Source organism: Palaemon carinicauda, chromosome 18 (genome assembly GCF_036898095.1).
Source record: "Palaemon carinicauda isolate YSFRI2023 chromosome 18, ASM3689809v2, whole genome shotgun sequence".
In the NCBI taxonomy this organism is placed as follows: Eukaryota; Metazoa; Arthropoda; class Malacostraca; order Decapoda; family Palaemonidae; genus Palaemon; species Palaemon carinicauda.
In genome coordinates this window covers 249,657-273,440 of record NC_090742.1, presented here as the reverse complement: position 1 = coordinate 273,440, position 23,784 = coordinate 249,657, and the positions used below count along the sequence as shown (strand labels likewise).

Sequence of the window (23,784 nt, the reverse complement as noted above, 5' to 3'; positions counted from 1 at the left end):
GTTCCCAGGGTCCGTACGTTGCCTCCGGCGCTGTAGTTGGAGAAGGTACTACTACCTCTAACTTATAACCTTATTTATACCCTTGCTTTTTCTTAAACTTGATCTCACAGGTTGTCTGTGAAGGTTGTTGCAACCTTCCACGGCCTAGGGTGCAAGTAAGTTAGGTTTTATGGAGTGTGTTTTTAGTGTGTTAGTGGGTGAGGTGGTCAGCTCATTGTCCATGGCTATGCCAGAATAGCAAGGGTGGTGGTCTAGTCATGTTAAGGTCGAGAACCGTGTGACAGCCCCACAGAGACTTTCTACAGCCCCCTGGGTGGATCGCTGGGTCTCTCAAGGAATGCAGGCAAATGAGGCAGGAAAACTATGGAGCCAGCTTCCTTATCAGGTAGGAACCAGATTATTGGTACAGCTAATTTGTAGCGATTAATATTTGTACGAACTCCCGACGGTGTTGCGGTTTTCTAACCCACCACTAATGGTGTCAATCAACTATATATATGTAACTACCAGGGAAGTTAGATATTTAAAAATGGTATTTTCATTTTAAAATCACAATTTATTAGTAATTTTATTTTTCCTAACATACTTACTGAGAACTACATTCATAGGAGTTACCTGGAACCGCCTCTCAATCGACCAGAGTTTTGTGTAGTTTACCCTACTCCCGTTTTCTGTAATGGTAGGCCTAGGCGGAAGGATACGTGCCCTGAGGGCAATGCCGAGGCAGGCCACATGTGAGCTTGGGTCGCGACCTTCAGTAAGTTCTTTGAGAGTAAAAATACCAAAGGTCAGTGAGGCACTCGGGGAAGGAAGGGAGGGCCATAACCCGAAAGTAGTTCTCGGTAAGTATGTTAGGAAAAATACAAATTACTAATAATTTGTGATTTGTTCCACCGCAGGAACTTACCTCGAACTACTTTCATAGGAGACTTACACATTAGGAGGTGGGAGTGCCTACCTGCCTTAAGACCCAACTGACGGGATGACACATACCTAGACAGGGGACTAGGTACTAAAGGTTAAGAAACTGGATAGTAGGATAAACTAAACAAAGAGCTCATATTATTGTATCAGTACTCACCCTTCGAAAATTCCGTGATGAAGTGCTTGAAGAATTAGGACATGGTTGTGCAGGACCACTTGTCACGAGCTCTCAAGGAAAGAAAGTTAAAAAGCGAAGACAAGGGGAAGATAGAAAAGATCGCACCTGTGTCTGATGGTTTTGATATCCACGATTGAACCTGGATCTTGGGCCGTTAAACCGGTTGGAGCGTGGAGATAACTGTACCAATCGAAAACCCATCTAGGGACTTCCTCGTACATTCCTTGAGGTAATGAGACGTGAACGTTGAATGGTTTGACCAGGTGCCTGCTCTAAGAATCTGTACTACTGACATGTTCTTTTCAAAAGCTAGAGAGGTACTAATACCTCTAACGTCATGTGCTCTGGGTCTCCCTGGCACTGGTAGACCCACACTAGTGTAAGCCTTGATGATGACTTGTCTGAGCCAAAAGGAAATGGTGTTTTTAGAAACCTGTTTCTTAGACGGACCTGTGGAGACGAAAAGGTTCTTTATACCTGGATGTAGATTGGCCGTCCTTTTCAGTTATTTCCTTATAGTTCTTACTGGACACAATTTCAAGTCATCCTGATTGACCGATCTGGGAATTGCTGGAATGGAGAAGCCCTCAAACTTAGGGTCCCAAACTGAGGGGTTTTGAGTTTTGGCCACGAATGAAGGTACAAACTTGAAGGAGACATCTCGCCAACCCCTTGAATGTTCTACTTCATAGGACAACCCATGGATCTCTCCCACTCTCTTCGCTGAGGCCAAAGCTAACAAGAAGACCGCTTTAAGCGTAAGATTCCTATCCACTATATCCTTCAAGGGTTCGAAGGGTGGCTTACTAAGCATATCAAGTACTCTAGCCACGTCCCATTGAGGAACCCTGGACGAAAAGGGAGGACAGGACTGCTCAAAACTCTTGATGAGCATCGAAATATGTCTAGAAGCCCCTAGATCAATTCCTTTCAAGAGAAAAACTTGTCCTAGAGCGGCCCGTACTCCTTTCACTGCTGGAATTGACATGCCCACCTCATCCCTGAGGTGGACGAGAAAGTCCGCGATGTCAGGGATCGATGCTTCCAAGGGCTTGATTTTTCTTGAGGCACACCACCTTGTAAAAGCTGCCCATTTTGCTTGGTATACTGCTGTAGAGGACTGCCTAAGGTACCGAGACATTCTGTCTGCTGTTTTCGCCGAATATCCCTGTCTCCTCAGAAGGCGCTGGATAACCTCCAGGCGTGTAGACGAAGGGACTGAGGATTCTCGTGGAACCTTAGAAAGTGCGGCTGCCTTAGAAGGTCTGATCTGTCTGGAAGAGGCCACGGAGGGAGTATTGCCAGTCCTTTTAGATCTGCGAACCACTCCCTCTCCGGCCACCAGGGCACTACCAAAGTCATTTTTAGGTTGTTGGCTGTCCTGACTCTGTTGAGCACTTGCCTGATCAGAGCAAAAGGAGGAAAAGCGTACACGTCTAAGTTGTCCCACTTGTGCTGGAGGGCGTCCTCCAATGCTGCCTTTGGGTCTGGGACAGAAGAACAGAATACGGGAAGTTGTGCGTTCAGCCTTGTTGCGAAGAGATCCATTACCTGAGATCCCCACATTCGAATGATGAACTTCGCTACTTCCGGGTGAAGGGACAATTCTGTTCCTACCACTTGGCCTACCCTGCTAAGGCCGTCGGCCAGTACATTTTTCTTTCCCGGAATGAATCCTGCCGTCAACTTGACTTGCTCTTCTTCGGCCCATTTTAAGATTTGCAATGCGAGAACGCACAACTCCTTTGACTTCAATCCCCCTTTCTTCTTTATGTACGCCACCACTGTGGCGTTGTCCGACATCAGAGCCACTGTATTTCCTTTTAGGAGAGTCCCGAAGTGCACACAGGCTTCCTGGGCAGCTCTCATCTCCAGAATATTGATGTGCAGGGTTTTCTCGATTTCCGACCAACTTCCTCTCGCCGCCTTCCCTAGGAGATGGGCTCCCCACCCCTCCTTTGAGGCGTCTGTGAATAGAAGAAGTTCCGGAAGCCCGGAAGACAGTGGCATCCCTTTGAGAGTGTTTGTACGATTCTGCCACCATTCCAGGGCCTGTCTTGTTTCTGGAAGAACCGGGACAATTTTGTAGGGGGAGCTCCTCTGATCCCAGAGATCCTTTAGATTCCACTGAATGCTCCTGAGATTCTGTTTCCCATGAGGGACCAACTTCTCCAAAGACACTAGGTGGCCTATCAACCTCTGCCAATCCTTTGCCCTTCTGGGTTGGTCCGCTAAGAAGGGGTGAAGGATCTGGTCCAGATTGTTCAACCTGTCTACTGACGGAAAGGCTCTGACCAGTAAGGAGTCTAGGACTATGCCTAAGTACATCATCTTGTTGGTTGGGGTCAGGTGAGATTTTTCCAGGTTGATGGTGATACCCAGGGTCTTGCAGAAGTAAAGAAGATCCGTGCCCTGTTGCTTCAAGACTTCCTCTGAGGAAGAAAGGAGTAACCAATCGTCCAGGTACCGAATTAGACGGATTCCCTGTTCGTGAGCCCAAACGGAGACCGTCGTGAATACTCTTGTGAATACCTGGGGGGCTGTGGAGAGTCCGAAGCACAGGGCTCTGAACTGCAAGATCTGGGTGTCCCACCTCACCCGGAGATACTTCCTGCTGGCTGGATGGATTGGAATCTGGAAATAGGCGTCCTTGAGGTCTATGGACAACATGAAATCCCCCTCCCTCAAGGACTCCAGGACCGACTTCGGGGTGTCCATCTTGAAGTCGGTTTTTCGCATGAATTTGTTGAGGGCTGACAGGTCTATCACTGGTTTCCAACCTCCCGTTGCCTTCTCTACCAGGAAGAGCCGACTGTAGAAGCCCGGACCTGGTAGGTGAACAGTCTCCATTGCTCCCTTTTCCAACATAGTGGAGACTTCTTCTTGCAAGGCTGCTCTCTTCAAGGTGTCCTTGGGGGCCAACCACTCCACCTGACTTGCCGGTATAAGGGGAGATGGATCCGCCAGGAAAGGAAGCCTGTAGCCCTCCTTTAAAACCATCACCGTCCACGGTTCTGCACCGTGAAGTTTCCAAGCTTGCCAAAATAGTCTGAGGCTTCCCCCTACCTGAGGCTTGGGCAGGAGAGAGGGGGCTTTCACTCTACCTCCTTCGGAATGAACGTCCTGAATGTCCTCTCCTGCCTGAAGGGTAGGTTGTTCTAAACGAGGAAGGAGCTGAGTTGTTTCCCCTTCAGGTGGGATGCTTTGTCTGCGACCACAGAGTTGCCGAGGAGTCTCTCCTTACCTGCGTAGGGGAAGAGCGAGAAGTTGAAGGAGCATCGGAAGCCGGTCTTCTAAACCCAGGTCTTCTCATCGACTGGTGTTTCGGTAATTCGGTCTCCTTCCTCTTAGCCAGTTTCTCAACGACCTCCTCCGTCTTCTTAAGGGGGAAAAGTCCTTCGTCCCACACAGTCAGGTTCCGAAGAGCCTTAGCTTCCCTGTCCGGAATTTTCTTAGAGAGGTTCTTCAGGACAGAATCTCTCCTTCTCAACACCCAGTTTGCTGACAGTGCTAAGGACTGGAATGTCAGGAACTTCAGGGCGCGACCCCCCGAGCTGACTAACTCCCTCAAGGCATCACGTTTGGCAGGGTCCATAGAGTCTTTTGCAATCTGGAAGCCCACTAGAGTAGAGGCCCACCAGTCCAACCATGAGGCGACATTAATAAGGTCCTTTGACATTTCCTCCATCATAACAGCCTCTGCCTGGGAGAAGAAAATAGGTGCAGAAGAAGCCCTGTCCTCCGGGGCACCTTGACACAAAATTTCCAGCACGTCTTCCAGTTTGCTGGCTCCATGAGGGCGTCCCTCCAAGGCATAGTACTTGCTCTGAGACTTAAGGCCCTGGAGGAGCTTGGAGGAACTCTGTCCCTTTGAGGTGTCTTTGTTCCGGTTCACGACCGTCCCAGCCTAACGTCCCTCGCTTCTGGCAGGGCTAAGGATGGCTTCTTCTGGACCGGCTCCTCCATAATCCTATTCTGGCTGGACCGCCAGACGTCTTCCTCCGAAGGTACAGGCTCCTCGATCCTATGGTGTTTCCTTATTAGGTTAATCACCCTTCTATACGCGGAGTCCTCCGTTGGTCCATCATCTGGGTCACCATCCGCTTCCTCCGTCCTGCGATGTGGAGTGTCGCTGACACGGACAACTCCACTCTGGTTAGGCTCGAGGTTGGACCTTTCGGAAAAGACGGGAGCTCCGCCGTCTTTTGGGTTTTCAACAAGGGGACGGGCTCCTCCGTGAAGGTGTTCGACGGAGGGATCCGTGCACGACGATCACCTCCACGGGCTGACTCGTCGCGGCTGCCCGTCCTCCGAGGCGACTCTCTCCGGTTGGCGGATTTAGACACCTTCGAGGGGGACTTATGCCTTTCCGACTGGGGTCTATAGTCCGAGGCTGAAGCCGACTTGCGGCTGTCGGAGGCCCTTCTAGGAGGAATGTCTCCGGTAAGCCTGACCGCAGTGCCCGTGACCGTAGTAAGGTCTCTAAGCTTACTGCGGGGTACTAGGACCCACTGCTCTTGTTCCTTCGGGGAGGCACTCCTCCTGCTCTTCCTTCGCGGGGAACGAGACCTCCTCCTGCTAGATCGAGACCTCGACGGAGACCTAGAAAGGGAACACAAGGAAAGCACAAGGGAACACAAGTTAAAGCGCGAAGCACAAGGGAGAGCACAACGGAAACACGTGGTCACACACGCGGTACACAACACAAAGGGTCGCACTGAGATGTGAGGAGCGTCGAGATGATATCCCAACGCGACCAGAGAACTTACTGAGGGTCGCGACCCAAGCTCACATGTAGCCTGCCTCGGCATTGCCCTCAGGGCACGTATCCTTCCGCCTAGGCCTACCATTACAGAAAACGGGAGTAGGGTAAACTACACAAAACTCTGGTTGATTGAGAGGAGGTTCCAGGTAACTCCTATGAAAGTAGTACGAGGTAAGTTCCTGTGTTGGACCAAATAAATTTTTAAATATACTTACCTGGTAGTTTACACAATATTTTATCAATGGCAAGGTAAAACACAAATAAAATGAGGTAAATGAAGCAAGAAGTTTTTTAAAGTCCAGTTATATTAATTTAATTAATATTTTTGATAAAAATTACTGGTTGAGACAACCGAGACGATTAATTGTTGTCCTGCCTCCCTCAAGTTAGTAACTTACTTCACCGGAAAACAACCGTATGAAGCAAGCCACTACCAATGACTATCATGTCTCTCAGGATCTGAAAAACAAAAAACACTCCCTGTAAAACTGGTCAGGTAAAAGGGAAACTAAATTACTTACGGGAATCCGTGTTAACAAAAACTAAACTCAAAACGGGAATCCGTTCACTAAAATTACCTTCGATAGAATTCGATTTTGTAATTTTAAAAACACAAACATATTGTTCATAAACTGTGGTAATCCACCAAAACCGAAACTTAATGGCTAATAGCCTAATGTGGTAATCCACGAATAACAATGAATTTTCAATAAAAGTGGTAATCCACTGTAAAAACAAAACTTTTAACGGTATAAAAAAGAAACCGAAAACAAAATTGGAAAAATAGTAATTTCTTTTGATCCCGAGATTTATTTTTAACAAGGTCTTGAGAAGGGAACCAATTTAATCTAATGTATTAAATCCTTATGGCTAGGGTATCAAATCAACTCATGTTCAGATGTGAAAAGGCTGACTCACCTCAATACTCCTGCCGTTCACTGAATTACTGTTGCTCCTGCTGCCCCCAAAAGTGGCATAGTGTCGGTATCACTAGGGGTTTATCCTTCCATGACCGAGAGTTGTAAAAACGTCCACCATACAAGAAGGAATTTGTCTGAGAACTGACTTGGAAACTCCGATCGCCTCGACAAAAACTTCCAGCTCTCGGCCAACAGCGTAAACAAGCAGTTCACCTTAAAAACAATACTAGGCGACAGATCACTAATAACAAGATTGTTTAGAGGAACTAAAGTCAGCCCCGCTCTACACTTGAACATGACAAAAATAATATTACGAATAATATTTAAAAGGTTTGATATTTATTATATTTAACAACAAAAGAAATCACTTTCAACTTCTCCAATTTTGGTTTACGATAAATTATTTTCTACACTGGGGGGAGGGGATTCAATTTATTTATATAAACTAAATAAATTGAATACAGAAATTCATGATAAATAGGATCCCCAAAACAAGAAAAGTTGAAAACATTAAATTACAAAAAATATTTAATACATTCAATATACAAAGGTATATTAAAATTTAAATATAACATGATATTATTGACAGTTAAATGCCCAACCAAATACTCTATATAATAACTATTTACAAGTAAAGATTCTCTTATTCACCCGAAACATAAATCATTTTAGGCTTCCAGGATTTTTCTAGTCCGCTCCGAGCTGTCAATAGCAGCCTGGCGTTTAACTCTAGTGTCCTTGGGTACTAGAGACTCCTGTACATCAACCTTAGAATTATTCGGAATTTCATCTTTCCGGGTGAGAAGTGGGATAATGACTGACGAATGTCTCTTCACAAGTTCTTGGGTTTTCCCTTTAAGGATAGTGGCACCAGTAACCTCACCCAAAGTATTTGTAAAAATCTCTTTTACAACGCCCATCGGGTAGTCATTTGGCTTAGTGAAATTTTCCTTAAGCAGTACTATATCTCCAGGTGAGATCTTATTATGAGTGACTGGCTTGTATCTATCAGGGACATCTACAGCCTGATGTATTAGATTAGCAATAAATTCTTCCTGATATAGTTTAACTAAATTGTTTCTCACCTTTTGCAATTGATTGTAATCTTGCTTAAACTTTGATTGAGAATAATTTTCAGGAATCCAGTCAGGGTCTCTCCCCTCATGCAATTCGGGAATTATATTAACCGATATCAGATCGTACCCATGAATCAAATTTTCTGGGGTGATAGGTTCTGGAATGTCATCGCCAATCTGATCCCTTAAGGCTTCTTTAAATGCTATTGGCCTACGATTGACTAAATGAATGACTTGTTGAATTAGGAACTCAAAATCATGGTATTCTAAGACATTCTTACCAATAGCTCCATAGATCAATCTTTTAACCAGTTTAACACATACTTCCACCATCGAACCTAACTGACTATGACCCTTGACAAATTGATCAAACTTTAAAGATTGGACCCCATTGCGTTCAAAATATGACTGAGTCTCATGATCTTTGATGTAGTCAATAATTATATTAGAGGCAGAGACTAATTGGGAGCCTAGGTCACTAATACAATATTCCGGGATTCCAAACTGGAAACAATGAATCTGAAAGGCTCTAAGAAATTCTTTAACAGAAAGATCTAAACAAATAATCAAATTAACTGCTCTACTCCACATACAAGTGATACATAGTAGATAGATTTTTCCTTTCTTACCCTGTTGTTTAACGCTCAATGGGCCAATGAAATCCATAAATAAATATCTAAAGGGGACATTAGGTGGTGACACTCTCCATTTCCTGTAGGGAGATTGATTAATACTGATGGTTCTTGACTTAAACCTACGACAAAAAATACATTCTCTAAGGTTTCTCTTAACCACTGAAAAATATGACGGTACGTAAAACCGCTTTCTCATTTCTGACAAAACAGAGTAACATCCCGTATGGTTGAGTTTTTTGTGCAGGTTATGCACAATCAGGGAAGTTAGATGGCTATTTTTAGCCAGCAACAAAGGAAAACCATGTCTCCGAATGAGTTTGTCACACTTGCTACGTACTCTAAGCAAACCGTCGTTGTCAACGTAAACATTAAGCTGACCTACTATGTTAGGCATGTCTTTTTTTCTTTGAGTAGGACAGCTGAAATATGTAAAAAGCTCGGGGAAATGTGCCCGTTGATCCTGTAGTATAACTAACTTGCAAGCTCTTTCATGTATACTATTGCTCTTTAATTCTAAGTGAGCCAATTTATTGGAGTCCTTAGCTTTCAAACGACCCTTTAACTTCTCTACGAAAAGAATAACTTTCTCATAAATAGATACAAGTAAATCAAAACTGGAAAATTCTTCAAATTTAAGAAAATATTCAAAATTATCTGACATGGCCACAACATTGGAACTGGTACACACAGACTCCTCTATTTCTAAACTATTATCCAGCTTGCACTCAGCATAAGGATTTGGAACCATAAATGATAAATTACCATTTTCACTACATAGGAAGGTTTCTTTTTCCTTAAAACATTCAGGACCAGAATAGAAATTGGTTTGCATCAACTTACGATATGAAAGGCAACGAGTTATGGCATCCGCAGGATTTTCATTCCCTCCAACAAAAGCAAAATGGACGGGGTGTTTTGCACATAAGTTCTCTACATGCTGAATTCGATTCATCACAAAAACTGACCGTTTCTGCATTTTTGACAATTTATTAGTAGACGAATTCAACCAAGAGAGCGCTACCTGACTATCTGAAAACACATGAAGGCCAACAACATTTAAAGGATTGATGCATAATGGTCCAGCTAATTCGTTATACAAATCTAAAACCACTTCCGTTGCAAAGGCTACTCCCTGCATCTCCAAAGATGGAATGCTTTTACTTTCCAACTGCCTATTTATCATACGATTTTTTGCCATCACAAAACTAGACGACATAGAATCAATATCAATGATGTACACAACAACACCATAAAGTAATTTAGAGCTATCACAGCAAGCAGCCAAATGAAATTTTCCATCCCTACGTCCAACAAATCTATCAATAGCAATATCAGGAGCAGAATTGGCCTGATTAGCAATATTATGCCATTCTTTACGTAACTCTGGTGATAATTGATCGTCCCATCCTAAATTTCTATCACACTGAAGACCATGAAGAAATAATCTGCTTCGATTTAGGATGGGACCAGTAATACCAAAAAGATCAAAGTGAGAGGCAATGGTACTTAAAATTTCCCTCTTAGTTTTAGCCTTACCATTCAACTTAAATTTATTTGCTAACAGACAATCAAGTGATCGATTCCACTGCATACCAAGAAGTTTAACAACCTCTACCGTTTCAGAACCTGTGCAGGAATCTATTTCTCCCTGTAGGGACCTGTCATTAGTAACGAACTGTTGTAAATCAAAACCATAAGGAGAAAATATAGATCCTACCACAGAGTATGCCCAGTGCAGATTTTCATTTTCATTTGCACTAAAAGCACAATTGTCCATATAAGACAAAGAATAAATGCACCTTTTCAACTCCTTCAACTGGTTTTCATCATGCTCAGCATCTAAAATCAAAATCTTGTAAAGACCGAGCATCAACAAAGTTGGGGAACATCTTAAGCCGAAGCTCAACCTAACATTCCGATATGCAACAATGGTAAAATCTCCCTTCTCAACATTTTTATACCATAAAAAACAAAGTCTATTAGCATCAACATCACTTAATGCAATCTGGTTAAAGGCCTTGCATAGATCAAAGCATACTAACAATTTATCAAACCTTAAATGTAATAATGATGAAGAAAGTTTCTGATTTAGGCATGGACCTGCATGTATGGCCTGGTTATGACTTATTGTCTGACCCTTGGTTGAGTTTCTTTCACACAAGTTTGATAGAAACACAACTCTACATTTGGTAGTTTCACGATTCAATTTGAACACACCCATATGAGGCAAAAAAGAGTGTTCTGGGTGTTCATGTACAAACTGGTCAAGATTAGGAATCCTTTCTATTATTCCAACCCTTTCCTGTTCTTTTAGGGCTTCATTCATTAATTGTAAATGAGATGGATTTCTCTTTAGTTTTTTAAGATTAGATTCCAAAATAACTTTAGCCAAATGAAAATTTCTACCAAGCATATGAGATACTTTTGCATTCCACAAAAGTGGCATAACTAATCTACCCTCCTCATTGTGAATAGTGTGATCCAAACAATATTTGACAAGCTGATCATGCAGCTCTGAATTCTCCAAATCATAAACCTCATTGTCCAAGTGAATATATTTATTACAAATACTGGCAAGCACATCATCTGTGGCTTTATCTAACTCTGAACGAATTACATTACCTTTTTCATCGATTACACTGAATTCTGAAACCTTAATAGGATAATCAACTTCACACTTATCCAGAGAAGACGGCTTATCTATCTTTACACGCAAACCAGTAACATACTGATGACAATTTATAACCGAGGAGGACTGATGTAGATAAGAAATATCCTTCAATAAGGTGTCAATTTCACCTTTAAGAAGGACACCAAACGGGGTCATAGCATACATAGACCTGCTATTCCTACCAAAAACTACTTCTGTGAGTGGTAAACAATATCCTGATTTAGTTCCCAAAATCAAATCAATATTTTCAATGCAATCACTATTAGGCGTTAGAAACTCATCAACCAACACATACCCTTTCGTCTGGAAACCGTAAACCACTTTGCCCAAACCTTTTAATTTCAACTTTATGTTAATAGATGGGATACATAATGCCTCTATTTTGTGAATAGCATTACCAATTATAATTTCAAATTCCACTAGTTTTGAGGCATATTTCTGAGAAACATTAATACCATTTATTCTCAATTCAACCTTGGCTTGTAATACCTTTAAATCCAAAGCATTGGCTAGTTCCTCGCTAATCAGATTTAACTGACTTCCATCATCCTTCAATGCTCTTATGCTTCTGTTTTGGATGCTACAAGAAAAGGTAGGGAGAATGCTGGAATCACAGTCCAAATTACTTTTAAGAGCCTCCATTATAACTACGTTATTATTAGATTCCATGGACGAATTCTTATTATCCTTTTTCGAGGAAGTCTTAGGAGATTCAGATTTTCTATTATCATTAGCAGATGCTGATTTTTTACTATTCTTACAGAGGAAACTAAAGTGCCATGCTTTACAAAACTTACATTTCATCTTAAATTTAAAGTTACATTTGTCAGTAGTGTGACTCAAGCTTGCACACTTACAACACCCATTTAAAGATTGAATTTTGTCAAGCTTAGTGGTAACATCCGAAAAAATTTCACATTTATAAATAGGATGCGAGGCGGGTTTGCCTTCTGTGGTACACAAGACACAAGGAAAGAAATTTGACGGTTTCCTTAGGGAACTAACACTAGCAGCATAACTTGCACTATTCTTCCTATGATTATGATTATCATGCAATTTATTTCCTACATTAGACCTCTTACTTTGCTCATTAAATCTTTCACAGGCCTCAAAGAAATTATCATTAATTTCCTTTAATGTTGGCCTTGATGAATTAGTAATCTGGGTTAAGTGTACTTTAAAACGATTATCTAAGCCCTGCCAGAAAAAATACCTCAAAAAATCCTCACGTCCCAGAGACAAACTTTCAGCTGCTTGAGTTAGATTTCTTATCTGTGAAATATATTCAAATGGGTCACTTTCTAATTTCATATTGATTTCAGAGATTTTTTTGATGGTATTAAAAATTCTGAGGTCTTTAGAAGCTAGGGCCTCTGTTAGTAATTTCTTGGCATGAACATAACCCTTCTTGTCCGATTCTAATGATTCTAAAAGTACTAAGGCCCTTCCACTGATTTGCTGCTTTAACAGAATAAATTTGTCATATTCTGAATATTTGAACATAGACGTTATGTCTTCAAAATCTTTAAAAAACTTCAATAGATCCTCCCCTTCTTGGCTACGAAATTCTGGAAGCGGAGCAGTGGGACTCTTTAACAAACTTCGGGCAGTATCAACACTAACATTAGAAGGGGAAACATTTCGTGTAAGCTCAGCAGTACATTCCCGAATTTTAACAACATAACTTTCACAGGAATCAAGTTCGGCATTTAGCCATGTTTCATCCTCCTCTTCAGACCATTTGAGCCTTTGAATTTCACTATTATACTTTTTAAGCGATTCTAAATGATCTTGTAACTCTGACTTAATCGTATTCTTTTCCAATTCAGTTAACTGACAATAATTAGTCCTTTTATTATAACATTCAGTTACTAACTTGCGAATATATTTTCGGGAATTAATCAACAACTTTAATTCAGAAGTCATGTTTAATTAGGAATTTGCTTTTACAATGTCTGATAAACAATTATAAATCCACTGAAACAGACAGTCTAAACCCCCTCTATTTAAATGAATGCCGTCAGCTTTAAAATAGCTAGGGTCATCGAGTTTTGACGAACCGTTAATCAACAAAGTTTTATATTTAAAGGGTTGACGGTCTAACCACTTATTAAAATTTCTAGCTAATTTCTTATACAAATCTGCAGAAGGGGTGCCGTGTCTATTAGTACTTTTCAAGTGGCGAATTTCAACGTGAGCAACAACAAATAGTGAATTTGGTAACCTTAATCTCAAAATGGCAAAAAAACGTTCACAATCTGCTTTAACAATACTCAAATCCACATTCTCCTTTATATCGTTTCCACCCAAAAATACAACGGTCACTTCTGGATTATATTCAGACAAATCGTCCAACAACTTCGGATTAAGTATAAAGTTTCTATATCCGAATCCAGGAAATGCAAAAAATTCAACAGGCACTTTAAGATCACCGTATGTCAAACACGAATAACCTAACTGCTGCAAGTCCCGAACGTAACTATGGCCTAAAACACCGATTTTCATGTAACCTTTAACAAAATATGCTCAAAGATACCGACACTAAATAACACCAAAGGAAGGGCAGCAGGCAGCAATTTCTTCTCAAGTCCCACCAGGGGTTCCATACACAATATTTTATCAATGGCAAGGTAAAAAACAAATAAAGTGAGGTAAATGAAGCAAGAAGTTTTTTAAAGTCCAGTTATATTAATTTAATTAATATTTTTATAAAAATTACTGGTTGAGACAACCGAGACGATTAATTGCTGTCCTGCCTCCCTCAAGTTAGTAACTTACTTCACCGGAAAACAACCGTATGAAGCAAGCCCCTACCAATGACTATCATGTCTCTCAGGATCTGAAAAACAAAAAACACTCCCTGTAAAACTGGTCAGGTAAAAGGGAAACTAAATTACTTACGGGAATCCGTGTTAACAAAAACTAAACTCAAAACGGGAATCCGTTCACTAAAATTACCTTCGATAGAATTCGATTTTGTAATTTTAAAAACACAAACATATTGTTCATAAACTGTGGTAATCCACCAAAACCGAAACTTAATGGCTAATAGCCTAATGTGGTAATCCACGAATAACAATGAATTTTCAATAAAAGTGGTAATCCACTGTAAAAACAAAACTTTTAACGGTATAAAAAAGAAACCGAAAACAAAATTGGAAAAATATATAAAGGTCCCTCCCTCCTCCCCTCTGAAAACAGGGCATGGAATTTCTGAGGACAAATGGGAATGGTTTCAGGTACCTGCATAGAGGGAGCACAGGTATGATCACCTGGCCACCTACCGGCGATTGCAGTGAATTTTGAATTTTCAATATTTAACTTAGCCGGTGATTATATAGCTGCAACTCTGTTGCTCGACAGACAACTCTACGGAAAAACTCGCCAGCGATCGCTACACAGGTTGCGGGTGTGCCCAACAGCGCCATCTGTCGACCAGATACCCAGCTCTCAATGTAAACAAAGACTCAATTTTCTCTCTGTCGAGGTGTCGACAAGACGTACTTTACTCGCTGTTGCTAAACTGGAGTTTTTCACATCTAATTGGTGAAGTACTATATTCTAGTTTTGAGCTTTCGCTGTGCAGGGTTTCTCTTCACACAAATCCTTGAACTCTTTTTGATAACGGATTCTTTGTTGATGACTTTTTGATCGTTTTTTGGAATTTCCCTTGACCAATTCAAAATGGCTGACCCTTCACAAGTCCCCAAATTTAGGAAATGCAATGCTAGGGACTGTTCTAGGCGTCTTCCGAAGGCTTCTATCGACCCTCACACTGTTTGTTCCAATTGACGGGATAAAACCTGTCAATTGGAAGATCGGTGTGAGGAGTGCGTTGGCCTTTCGGAATTCGATTTTATCGAATTTCAAAAGTACACACGTAGGCTAGAGAGAGATAGAGTTAGGAGAAGTTCTTCTCGTTCTATTGATATATCCTCTCCTCATGCCCCACAACCTATTCCTTCCCCTGTAGTGGTTGCTCCTAACCCCCCTCCTGGCACTCAGGAACCATCGATGGCTGATATGATGCGTGCCATCCAGGCTCTGGGTGAGAGAGTTGAGTCCCTTGCTAGTGACCGTAATCAGCTCATGGCGGATGTGAAGGAGCTTAAGTGCCAAAGTGCAGTGGGAAGTGCTAAAGTGCCAAGTGATAGTGTTGTGGATAGTGTTGCGCTTGAGGGTTCGTCTGTTCGTGCCTGTCGTCCTCCTAGTCCGGGACCTCTTGCAAGCTCCCAAGTCCAGGGGAGAAGCAATGTCGTACGACGCATGGGTTCGAGAGGCTTTAATCAGCGAACAGACGTTCCCTCCGTGGTATCGGGCGTATCTACCCAAGATCGCTCCTACCTAACTAAGACGAGAGAGCCCATTTATACCTCGTCTTCTGAAGGTGTTTCTCGCAAGAAACTTTGGACCAAGGTCTCGCGACCGTTAAAACGTAAATCGGTCCCTTCAGCACAAGTCCAACGGCCCGGTTGTAGTCACTGGGTCAGTTCGGACTCGTTGCCGTCATCCGATGACTGCTCACCGCCTAAGAGAGGCAAAGCGGTACCGCTTCAGACAGTAACACCGTCTGTCGCCGCACCTGCTCCCGTAGACCCTAGTGGTCTCTACTGCAAGACATGCAGTCTAAACTTACGTCTCTGATGCAGGACTTTCGTGCGGAGAAGGTTGCTGCCGTACCAGCTAGTGCAGTACCTAGCCTACAACCCTCCACGCGATCGGTTGTGCGTCCTGTGGACGCTGAGGTAACCTTCTCACGCACACCAGTTGAGAGAGTTCCTCCACCCATGCGTTCCAGTGTGATCTGCCAGCTGCATGTTGACGTTAAGCGACGCACGGAGGTTACCGTTGACGTTCTGGATGTTCAACAGCCGTCAGAGTTGCTTTGTTTTGACGCGGTGCGTCAACCTCCGCAACCCAGTGTGGTTTCCACTGCGCACCCACATCAGTCTAGACAGTCTGGAGTAGACGCTGTGCGTCCCCGCGCTACCATGGTTGTTGCCAGCTCACAGACTGGGCAGCAGTTCCATGACGTTGCGTCCGGCTCAGTCACGCATGCACCAGTGCGACCGGACTCAGCGAACCAGCCGTTACCCACTCCGTTGCCGTTTCCTCATCAGTTGTCGGATGAGGAACTTTCTGATGATGATGTTGCTGCACATATAGATGAACCACAATCAGAATTGGACGAGCCTAAGTCTACTCAACCCTCTTTGGACTTTAGAAAAGTTTTGGCCATTTTCAAAGAGCTGTTTCCTGACCAGTTTGTTTCTGTGGCTCCTCGTTCTCCGCCTTCAGAGTTTGTGTTAGGCATGCCGTCTACCACTCCTGCCTTTACTAGACTCGTCCTCGCACGCTCGTCCAAGAGAGCTTTGCGGGTGATAGGAGAATGGTTGCAGTCCAAGAAGAGTTTAGGGAAGACAGCCTTTGCTTTTCCCCCTGCTAGACTCTCTTCTAGATCGAGCGTCTGGTATGCCACGGGAGAAGTTCTCGGCTTGGGAGTTCCTGCCTCTGCCCAGGGCGACTTCTCAAGTCTTGTAGACTCTCCCCGCCGCCTTGCCATGAGACGCTCAAAGATATGTTGGTCATCTTCGGACCTGGACCACCTTTTGAAAGGAATCTTTAGGGCCTTCGAAGTTTTTAACTTCTTAGACTGGTGTCTAGGAGCCCTAAGCAGGAAGATCTCTTCGACAGAGAAAGAGACTTCCTTGCTCATTATGTCCTGCATGGACAAGGCCGTACGTGATGGGTCTAATGAGCTTGCTGCATCATTTGTGTCCGGAGTCCTAAAAAAGCGAGAAAATCTCTGCTCATTCCTTTCAGCTGGAGTTACACCGTGCCAGAGATCTGAGCTTCTCTTTGCTCCTCTTTCCAAGTGCCTTTTTCCAGAAGTCCTGATTAAGGAAATAGCCGCTTCGTTAGTGCAGAAGGACACTCACGATCTTGTTGCGTCTTCCGCTCGCAAAGCTCCCCCTTTGCCTACCTTGTCAGCTAGACCAAGGATGGACACTCCAGCGTCCCGTTTTATTCCGCCCTTTCGTGGCAGAGCTTCCAGCAGAGGAGGTGCTCGTGCCGAAGGGAAACGAGGGAAGAAGAAAGGATCCAAGTCCTATAAGGGCAGAGTCTGACTGCCCGTATCCTCAGACAGCAGTGGGAGCCAGACTCAAGAACTTCTGGCAGACCTGGGAGAAGAGAGGCGCAGATGCACAATCTGTGAAGTTGCTCAGAGAGGGGTACAAGATCCCTTTTGTACAGAAACCCCCTCTAGCAACGTCTCCCATCGATCTCTCTCCCAGGTACAGAGAGGAAGACAAGAGACGAGCCTTGAAACGGGAAGTGTCTCTTTTACTAGAGAAGGGAGCGGTGGTCAAAGTCTCGGACCTTCAATCACCGGGATTCTACAACCGCCTCTTCTTGGTTTCAAAGAAGACAGGAGGGTGGAGGCCGGTGCTAGACGTCAGTGCTCTGAATGTCTTTGTCACAAAGCAGACGTTCTCCATGGAGACCACAAAGTCAGTCTTAGCAGCGGTCAGAAGGGAAGACTGGATGGTCTCATTAGACCTAAGGGACGCCTACTTCCACGTCCCCATCCACCCGGACTCCCAACCTTTTCTGAGATTCGTTTTCGAAAAGGTGGTCTACCAGTTTCAAGCCCTGTGCTTTGGCCTAAGCACAGCTCCTCTTGTGTTTACGAGGGTGATGAGGAATGTAGCCAAATTCCTCCATTTATCGGACATCCGAGCCTCCCTTTATTTGGACGACTGGCTTCTCAGAGCCTCTTCCAGTCGTCGCTGTCTGAAGGATCTAAAGTGGACTCTAGATCTGACCAAGGAATTGGGTCTCCTTGTCAATATGGAAAAGTCACAACTGGTCCCATCCCAAACTATTGTGTATTTAGGGATGGAGATTCACAGTCTAGCTTTTCGGGCTTTTCCGTCGGCCCCCAGAATAAGCCAAGCCCAGTTATGCATCCAGAACATGCTAAAGAAGGAACACTGCTCAGTCAGGCAGTGGATGAGTCTGGTAGGGACGCTATCATCCCTAGAACAATTTGTGTCATTAGGAAGACTACACCTCCGTCCTCTTCAATACCATCTAGCTTTTCACTGGAAAAAGGACAAGACGCTAGAAGCGGTCTCGATCCCCATTTCCGAAAAGATGAAGTCTTGTCTGACTTGGTGGAAGGACAGTATCAACCTAAGAGAGGGTCTTCCCCTGGCTGTTCAGACTCCCAACCACGTTCTCTTCTCGGACGCATCGGACGTAGGCTGGGGCGCGACATTAGACGGTCGGGAATGTTCAGGACTGTGGAACTCGAGTCAAAGGATCATGCATATCAACTGCAAGGAGCTGCTGGCAGTACATCTGGCCTTGAAAAGCTTCAGGTCTCTCCTTCGAGGCAAAGTGGTGGAAGTGAACTCGGACAACACCACTGCCTTGGCGTACATCTCCAAGCAAGGAAGGACCCACTCACTGACGTTGTACGAGATCGCAAGGGACCTGCTCATCTGGTCAAAAGGTCAAGACATAACACTAGTAACGAGGTTCATCCAAGGCAACTTGAATGTCATGGCAGATTGTCTCAGTCGGAAAGGGCAAGTAATTCCAACAGAATGGACCCTCCACAAGGATGTATGCAAGAGACTTTGGGCCACTTGGGGCCAACCAACCATAGATCTCTTTGCAACCTCGCTGACCAAGAGGCTCCCAATATATTGCTCACCAGTCCCAGACCCAGCAGCAATACATATAGATGCCTTTCTCCTAGATTGGTCACATCTAGATCTATACGCATTCCCACCGTTCAAGATTGTCAACAAGGTACTGCAGAAGTTCGCCTCTCACGAAGGGACAAGGTTGACGCTAGTTGCTCCCCTCTGGCCCGCGAGAGAATGGTTCACCGAGGTACTTCGATGGCTAGTAGACGTTCCCAGAAGTCTTCCTCTAAGGGTGGACCTTCTACGTCAGCCACACGTAAAGAAGGTACACCAAAGCCTCCACGCTCTTCGTCTGACTGCCTTCAGACTATCGAAAGACTCTCGAGAGCTAGAGGCTTTTCGAAGGAGGCAGCCAGTGCGATTGCTAGAGCAAGGAGAACATCCACCCTTAGAGTCTACCAATCGAAGTGGGAAGTCTTCCGAAACTGGTGCAAGTCAGTCTCTGTATCCTCGACCAGTACCTCTGTAGCTCAAATAGCTGACTTTCTCTTATACCTGAGAAAAGGACGATCCCTTTCAGCTCCCACTATCAAGGGCTACAGAAGCATGTTGGCATCGGTCTTCCGGCATAGAGGCTTAGATCTTTCCAACAATAAAGATCTTCAGGACCTCCTTAAGTCTTTTGAGACCACGAAGGAGCGTCGTTTGGTTACACCTGGTTGGAATTTAGACGTGGTACTAAGATTCCTCATGTCAGACAGGTTTGAGCCGCTACAATCAGCCTCCCTGAAAGATCTCACTTTAAAGACACTTTTCCTGGTATGCTTAGCCACAGCTAAAAGAGTCAGTGAGATTCATGCCTTCAGCAAGAACATCGGATTTTCGTCAGAAAAAGCTACATGTTCGCTACAACTTGGTTTTCTAGCCAAAAATGAGCTGCCTTCTCGACCTTGGCCGAAATCGTTCGATATTCCCAGCTTATCGAATATGGTAGGCAATGAACTAGAAAGAGTCTTATGCCCTGTGAGAGCTCTTAAGTTCTATTTAAAGCGAACTAAACCTTTACGAGGCCAATCTGAAGCTTTATGGTGTTCAGTTAAGAAACCATCTTTGCCTATGTCAAAGAATGCTTTATCCTACTTTATCAGACTGTTAATACGAGAAGCTAATTCACATCTGAGTGAGGAAGACCAAGCATTGCTTAAGGTGAGGACACACGAAGTTAGAGCTGTCGCAACTTCCGTGGCCTTTAAGCAAAATAGATCTCTGCGAAGTATAATGGACGCAACCTATGGAGAAGCAAGTCAGTGTTTGCGTCTTTTTATCTAAAGGATGTCCAGTCTCTTTACGAGGACTGCTACACACTGGGACCATTCGTAGCAGCGAGTGCAGTAGTGGGTGAGGGCTCAACCACTACAATTCCCTAATTCCATACCCTTTTTAATCTTTCTCTTGAAATGTTTTTATTGTTGTTTTTGGGTTGTCCGGAAGGCTAAGAAGCCTTTCGCATCCTGGTTGATTTGGCGGGTGGTCAAAGTCATTTCTTGAGAGCGCCTAGATTAGGGGTTTGATGAGGTCCTGTTGTATGGGTTGCAACCCTTGATACTTCAGATCCTAGGGGTCGATCAGCATCCTAAGAGGATCGCGAGGCTCCGTAAGGAAGACGTACTTAAAAGGCAGAGTAATTGTTCAAGTCGACCTCCTTACCAGGTACCTATTTATTTTGTTTTTGGTATTTTGATAACTTCTAAAATGAAATAAAAAACTCTTAGCTCATAAAAGTGTAAACATATATTACTGGTCTCTACCCACCATCCTGGGTGTGAATCAGCTATATAATCACCGGCTAAGTTAAATATTGAAAAATGTTATTTTGATTATAAAATAAATTTTTGAATATACTTACCCGGTGATTATAAATTAAATGACCCTCCCTTCCTCCCCAATAGAGACGCAGTGGGACGAGGAGAAAATTGAGTCTTTGTTTACATTGAGAGCTGGGTATCTGGTCGACAGATAGCGCTGTTGGGCACACCCGCAACCTGTGTAGCGATCACTGGCGAGTTTTTCCGTAGAGTTGTCTGTCGAGCAACAGAGTTGCAGCTATATAATCACCGGGTAAGTATATTCAAAAATTTATTTTATAATCAAAATAACATTTTCTGCCATGCGCGACAAATCGGCGGGCTAAAGCTATATATATGTAACTACCAGGTAAGTATATTTAGAAATTTATTTTAGAATTGAAATACCACTTCTAATGCAAAGTCACGCCCTTAACTGAAATTCCATCCTCCCTACCCCTCATCTTTTTTGCCGAGTTCAAACTATAGAGAATTTATTATACCTTACATGAGAGGAGACTGAGTGCATACTCATTTATGTGTGATATAATATATTGTTCTTATTCTTAGTATTATCGGAAGAGAAAATGCTGATGTTCATATGGTCTGTGTTTAGTAGTGGGTTTGTAGTCAAAACAATTGTATTAATTATTTATACTTAGTAACCCTAGGTATCCTAATTGATGAAATTAATTTTTCATTACTCAACCTTGATTACTTATTTTCCAGGAGGGATGGTTTCAGCTCTATTAAGGAAGCTGTTGGTGCTGATAAGGTGATGAATGCAGACAAAGAAGTATGTGAACACACTGTTGATGCAAAAGCTGAAGCTGCTAATGGGGAATTCTATGAGAGCTCTGATTCTAAGAAATGAGGACAAAGATGAATAATTGTTGTTGATCTGATGAAAATGTGAACTACTGTACTAATAAAGTACAAAAAGAAAGTATCAAGCTCTACATTGTGAAACTTCAAAAAAGTAGTTTTGATAGGTACTTTAAATTTACTCGTTTTATCAGTAAGTGCCATATAGCCACATTTTATATTGTAAAATTACATATGTTTTCTAAGCTGAAATTAATGGTAAGGGTGCTTTGAAAGTTTTAGAAAAAGAGAAGCACAGATAGAGAGGACTTCATTAGAATATGGGCTTTCTATTTGCATTCGTATGGCTAGTCATGTCAACAATCAAAGAAATTATGTAGAAAACCGGTTATGAATGAGATAGCAGATTATAAATTAGGTAGACGAAAGTGTGAGTAGTAATCAGTTTTCATTAGGTAACTGGTCTGTTAAATGTTTATAGAAAGACTAACAAAAGAAGGAAGAGCAAATCAATAGTATATATGATAATGGTACCCTATTGAAGATTACCCTTTTCTCATACAAGCTGTAAACAAACTGGAGCACATACTGAAAGTTTCTACCTCAGGGCATTATGCACAATGCATTTAAACATTTTAAATAGCAGAGCTATAAGTAGTCTTTTCATATTAAGATTTTGTTACAGAATCATCAGAATTGTTATATCTATAATATTTTATAGACTAAAGTAAAGAATGTATGTGTATGTTAGATTATTTCTGTGTGAGAGTTAATACCTCTAATTTTTTGTGCTTAACCTTTTCTGTGATATTTAAAAAAAACAGTATGATGTACATAAAGACCTCAGTGGTTACAAACTTTTATGCACTGTAGGGCAAAAGTAATAATGTACAGTAATGTTATTGTTTTGGGACAATTGCTCATGATTAGCATAAACCTTGTAAAGTCCAAAGTTAATGCACAATATGACTTGAACGTAATTTAAATTTAACAATACTTCTGAAGCTTTGAAGTATGAACTATATCTAATCCTGTAAAGATAAGGTATAATTTTCAAAGAAAGACTTAGGTGGTTACTAGTCAGCCATAAATTTGGTTTATTAGTTTTTAATTGGGTTATAAATTTGTTTGAAAAATTCAGGTGAATCCACACATTCGTGGTTGAAAAGGGCCTGAGGTTTTTCAGTTATAATTTGAATTTCATTCAATTTAGGAGTACCAAAATGAGCAAGTTTTAGATTTTGCCTCAAAGTATTGAATATTAAGGCTATGCAGTAATTTAATCTACTTTTATGATACAGTACACCATAATTATATATTAAAGGGAAATTTGTTTTTCTGTTAAAGCAGGCTATTCTTGTTTACTTTTGCAATTTTTTAATGTATTTATGTATTATTTTCTGGTTGCCTTAGATCACTAATCTTCAAACTAGATATATTTTTTGGTATTATGCAATGTATTTAAAGTATATGACGTAAATTATACCTAATATCAATTCGACTCTTATGATGAGTACAGTACTATATATGTCAAAAGGTCCAATGAAATATGCTCCTTTTTCTAAAGGTGAGCAGAATGATATTGAGTACTCACAAGTAAGTCATCAAAATAAACAATTTATTTAAGATTTATCATTTTGATACTTACCATGCAATGTAACCTTATCTCCCCTTCCTTACTAACAAAGAATTTATGAGATTTTTCGAAGTTGATACAGGTCTTCCACAATTTTGATGATATGTCGTATTAAGTTTCTTTTCTCAGTAATGAGTGCAGTCTCACACCACCTAGTCTGGAGGGGAGGGATTATGGGTGAGAAAAAAACTTTTGTGTTTTTATTTTAAGGCTGAGAAGGTCATGCTTTGAGTATATTTGCAATGCCACTTTCCTGTAATTATTGAAATAGTAAATTTTATTAACAAAATTCTCATGGTTAACATGAAACAATTTTTGGTTATAAATAACTTCACTATATGTATTAACTTTGTGAAACTCCCCTGATGTTCACAGTACTTTTCTGTAGAAGCCTGGTTATACAGTATATTGACTAAAAACTAAACAGTTCCTGTTTGTTTTCAGTAGGGTCGGATTTCTAGTACTGTATTGAGATAATCTGGTAGTTAATGGCACTAACCTTGGCTTGGGTAAACTGCAATCTTTTTGTCTCTTCAGTTTTCTCTTCCCCTTTGGTGGGGAAATTGTTGATATGTACCCCTCCAGATTGGGCAGATTTTGTTGTTTAGTTATCAGTGATAAAAGATTTCTTCTTCTGGATTTGTTAGTACAG

The 23,784-nt window shown here is 42.2% G+C and overlaps 2 protein-coding genes across 2 annotated transcripts in view; one reads left to right on the top strand and one right to left on the bottom strand.

The window, feature by feature from the left end:
- The window catches only part of LOC137657574 (dihydroorotate dehydrogenase (quinone), mitochondrial-like), a 207,377-nt gene extending 184,253 nt beyond the window's left edge, over positions 1-23,124 (top strand). Inside the window, exon 8 of the mRNA XM_068391908.1 lies at positions 21,401-23,124. Within this exon, the coding sequence (XP_068248009.1) occupies positions 21,401-21,545 (145 nt within the window). The 3' untranslated portion in view covers positions 21,546-23,124. The remainder of the gene's footprint in view (positions 1-21,400) is intronic.
- LOC137657572 (uncharacterized) lies at positions 6,175-10,819 on the bottom strand. Its single transcript, XM_068391907.1, has 2 exons — positions 6,786-10,819; positions 6,175-6,326 (listed from the first exon to the last, which is right to left on the bottom strand). The coding sequence occupies exon 1, from the start codon at positions 10,717-10,719 to the stop codon at positions 7,456-7,458; it is 3,264 nt and encodes a 1,087-aa protein (XP_068248008.1). The 5' UTR covers positions 10,720-10,819; the 3' UTR covers positions 6,175-6,326; positions 6,786-7,455.
- Positions 23,125-23,784: the final 660 nt, after the last annotated feature.

Excerpts from the sequence above, each read along its gene's own strand:
- LOC137657572 (XM_068391907.1), bottom strand. The coding sequence starts at position 10,719 with ATGGGTGTGTTCAAATTGAATCGTGAAACTACCAAATGTAGAGTTGTG.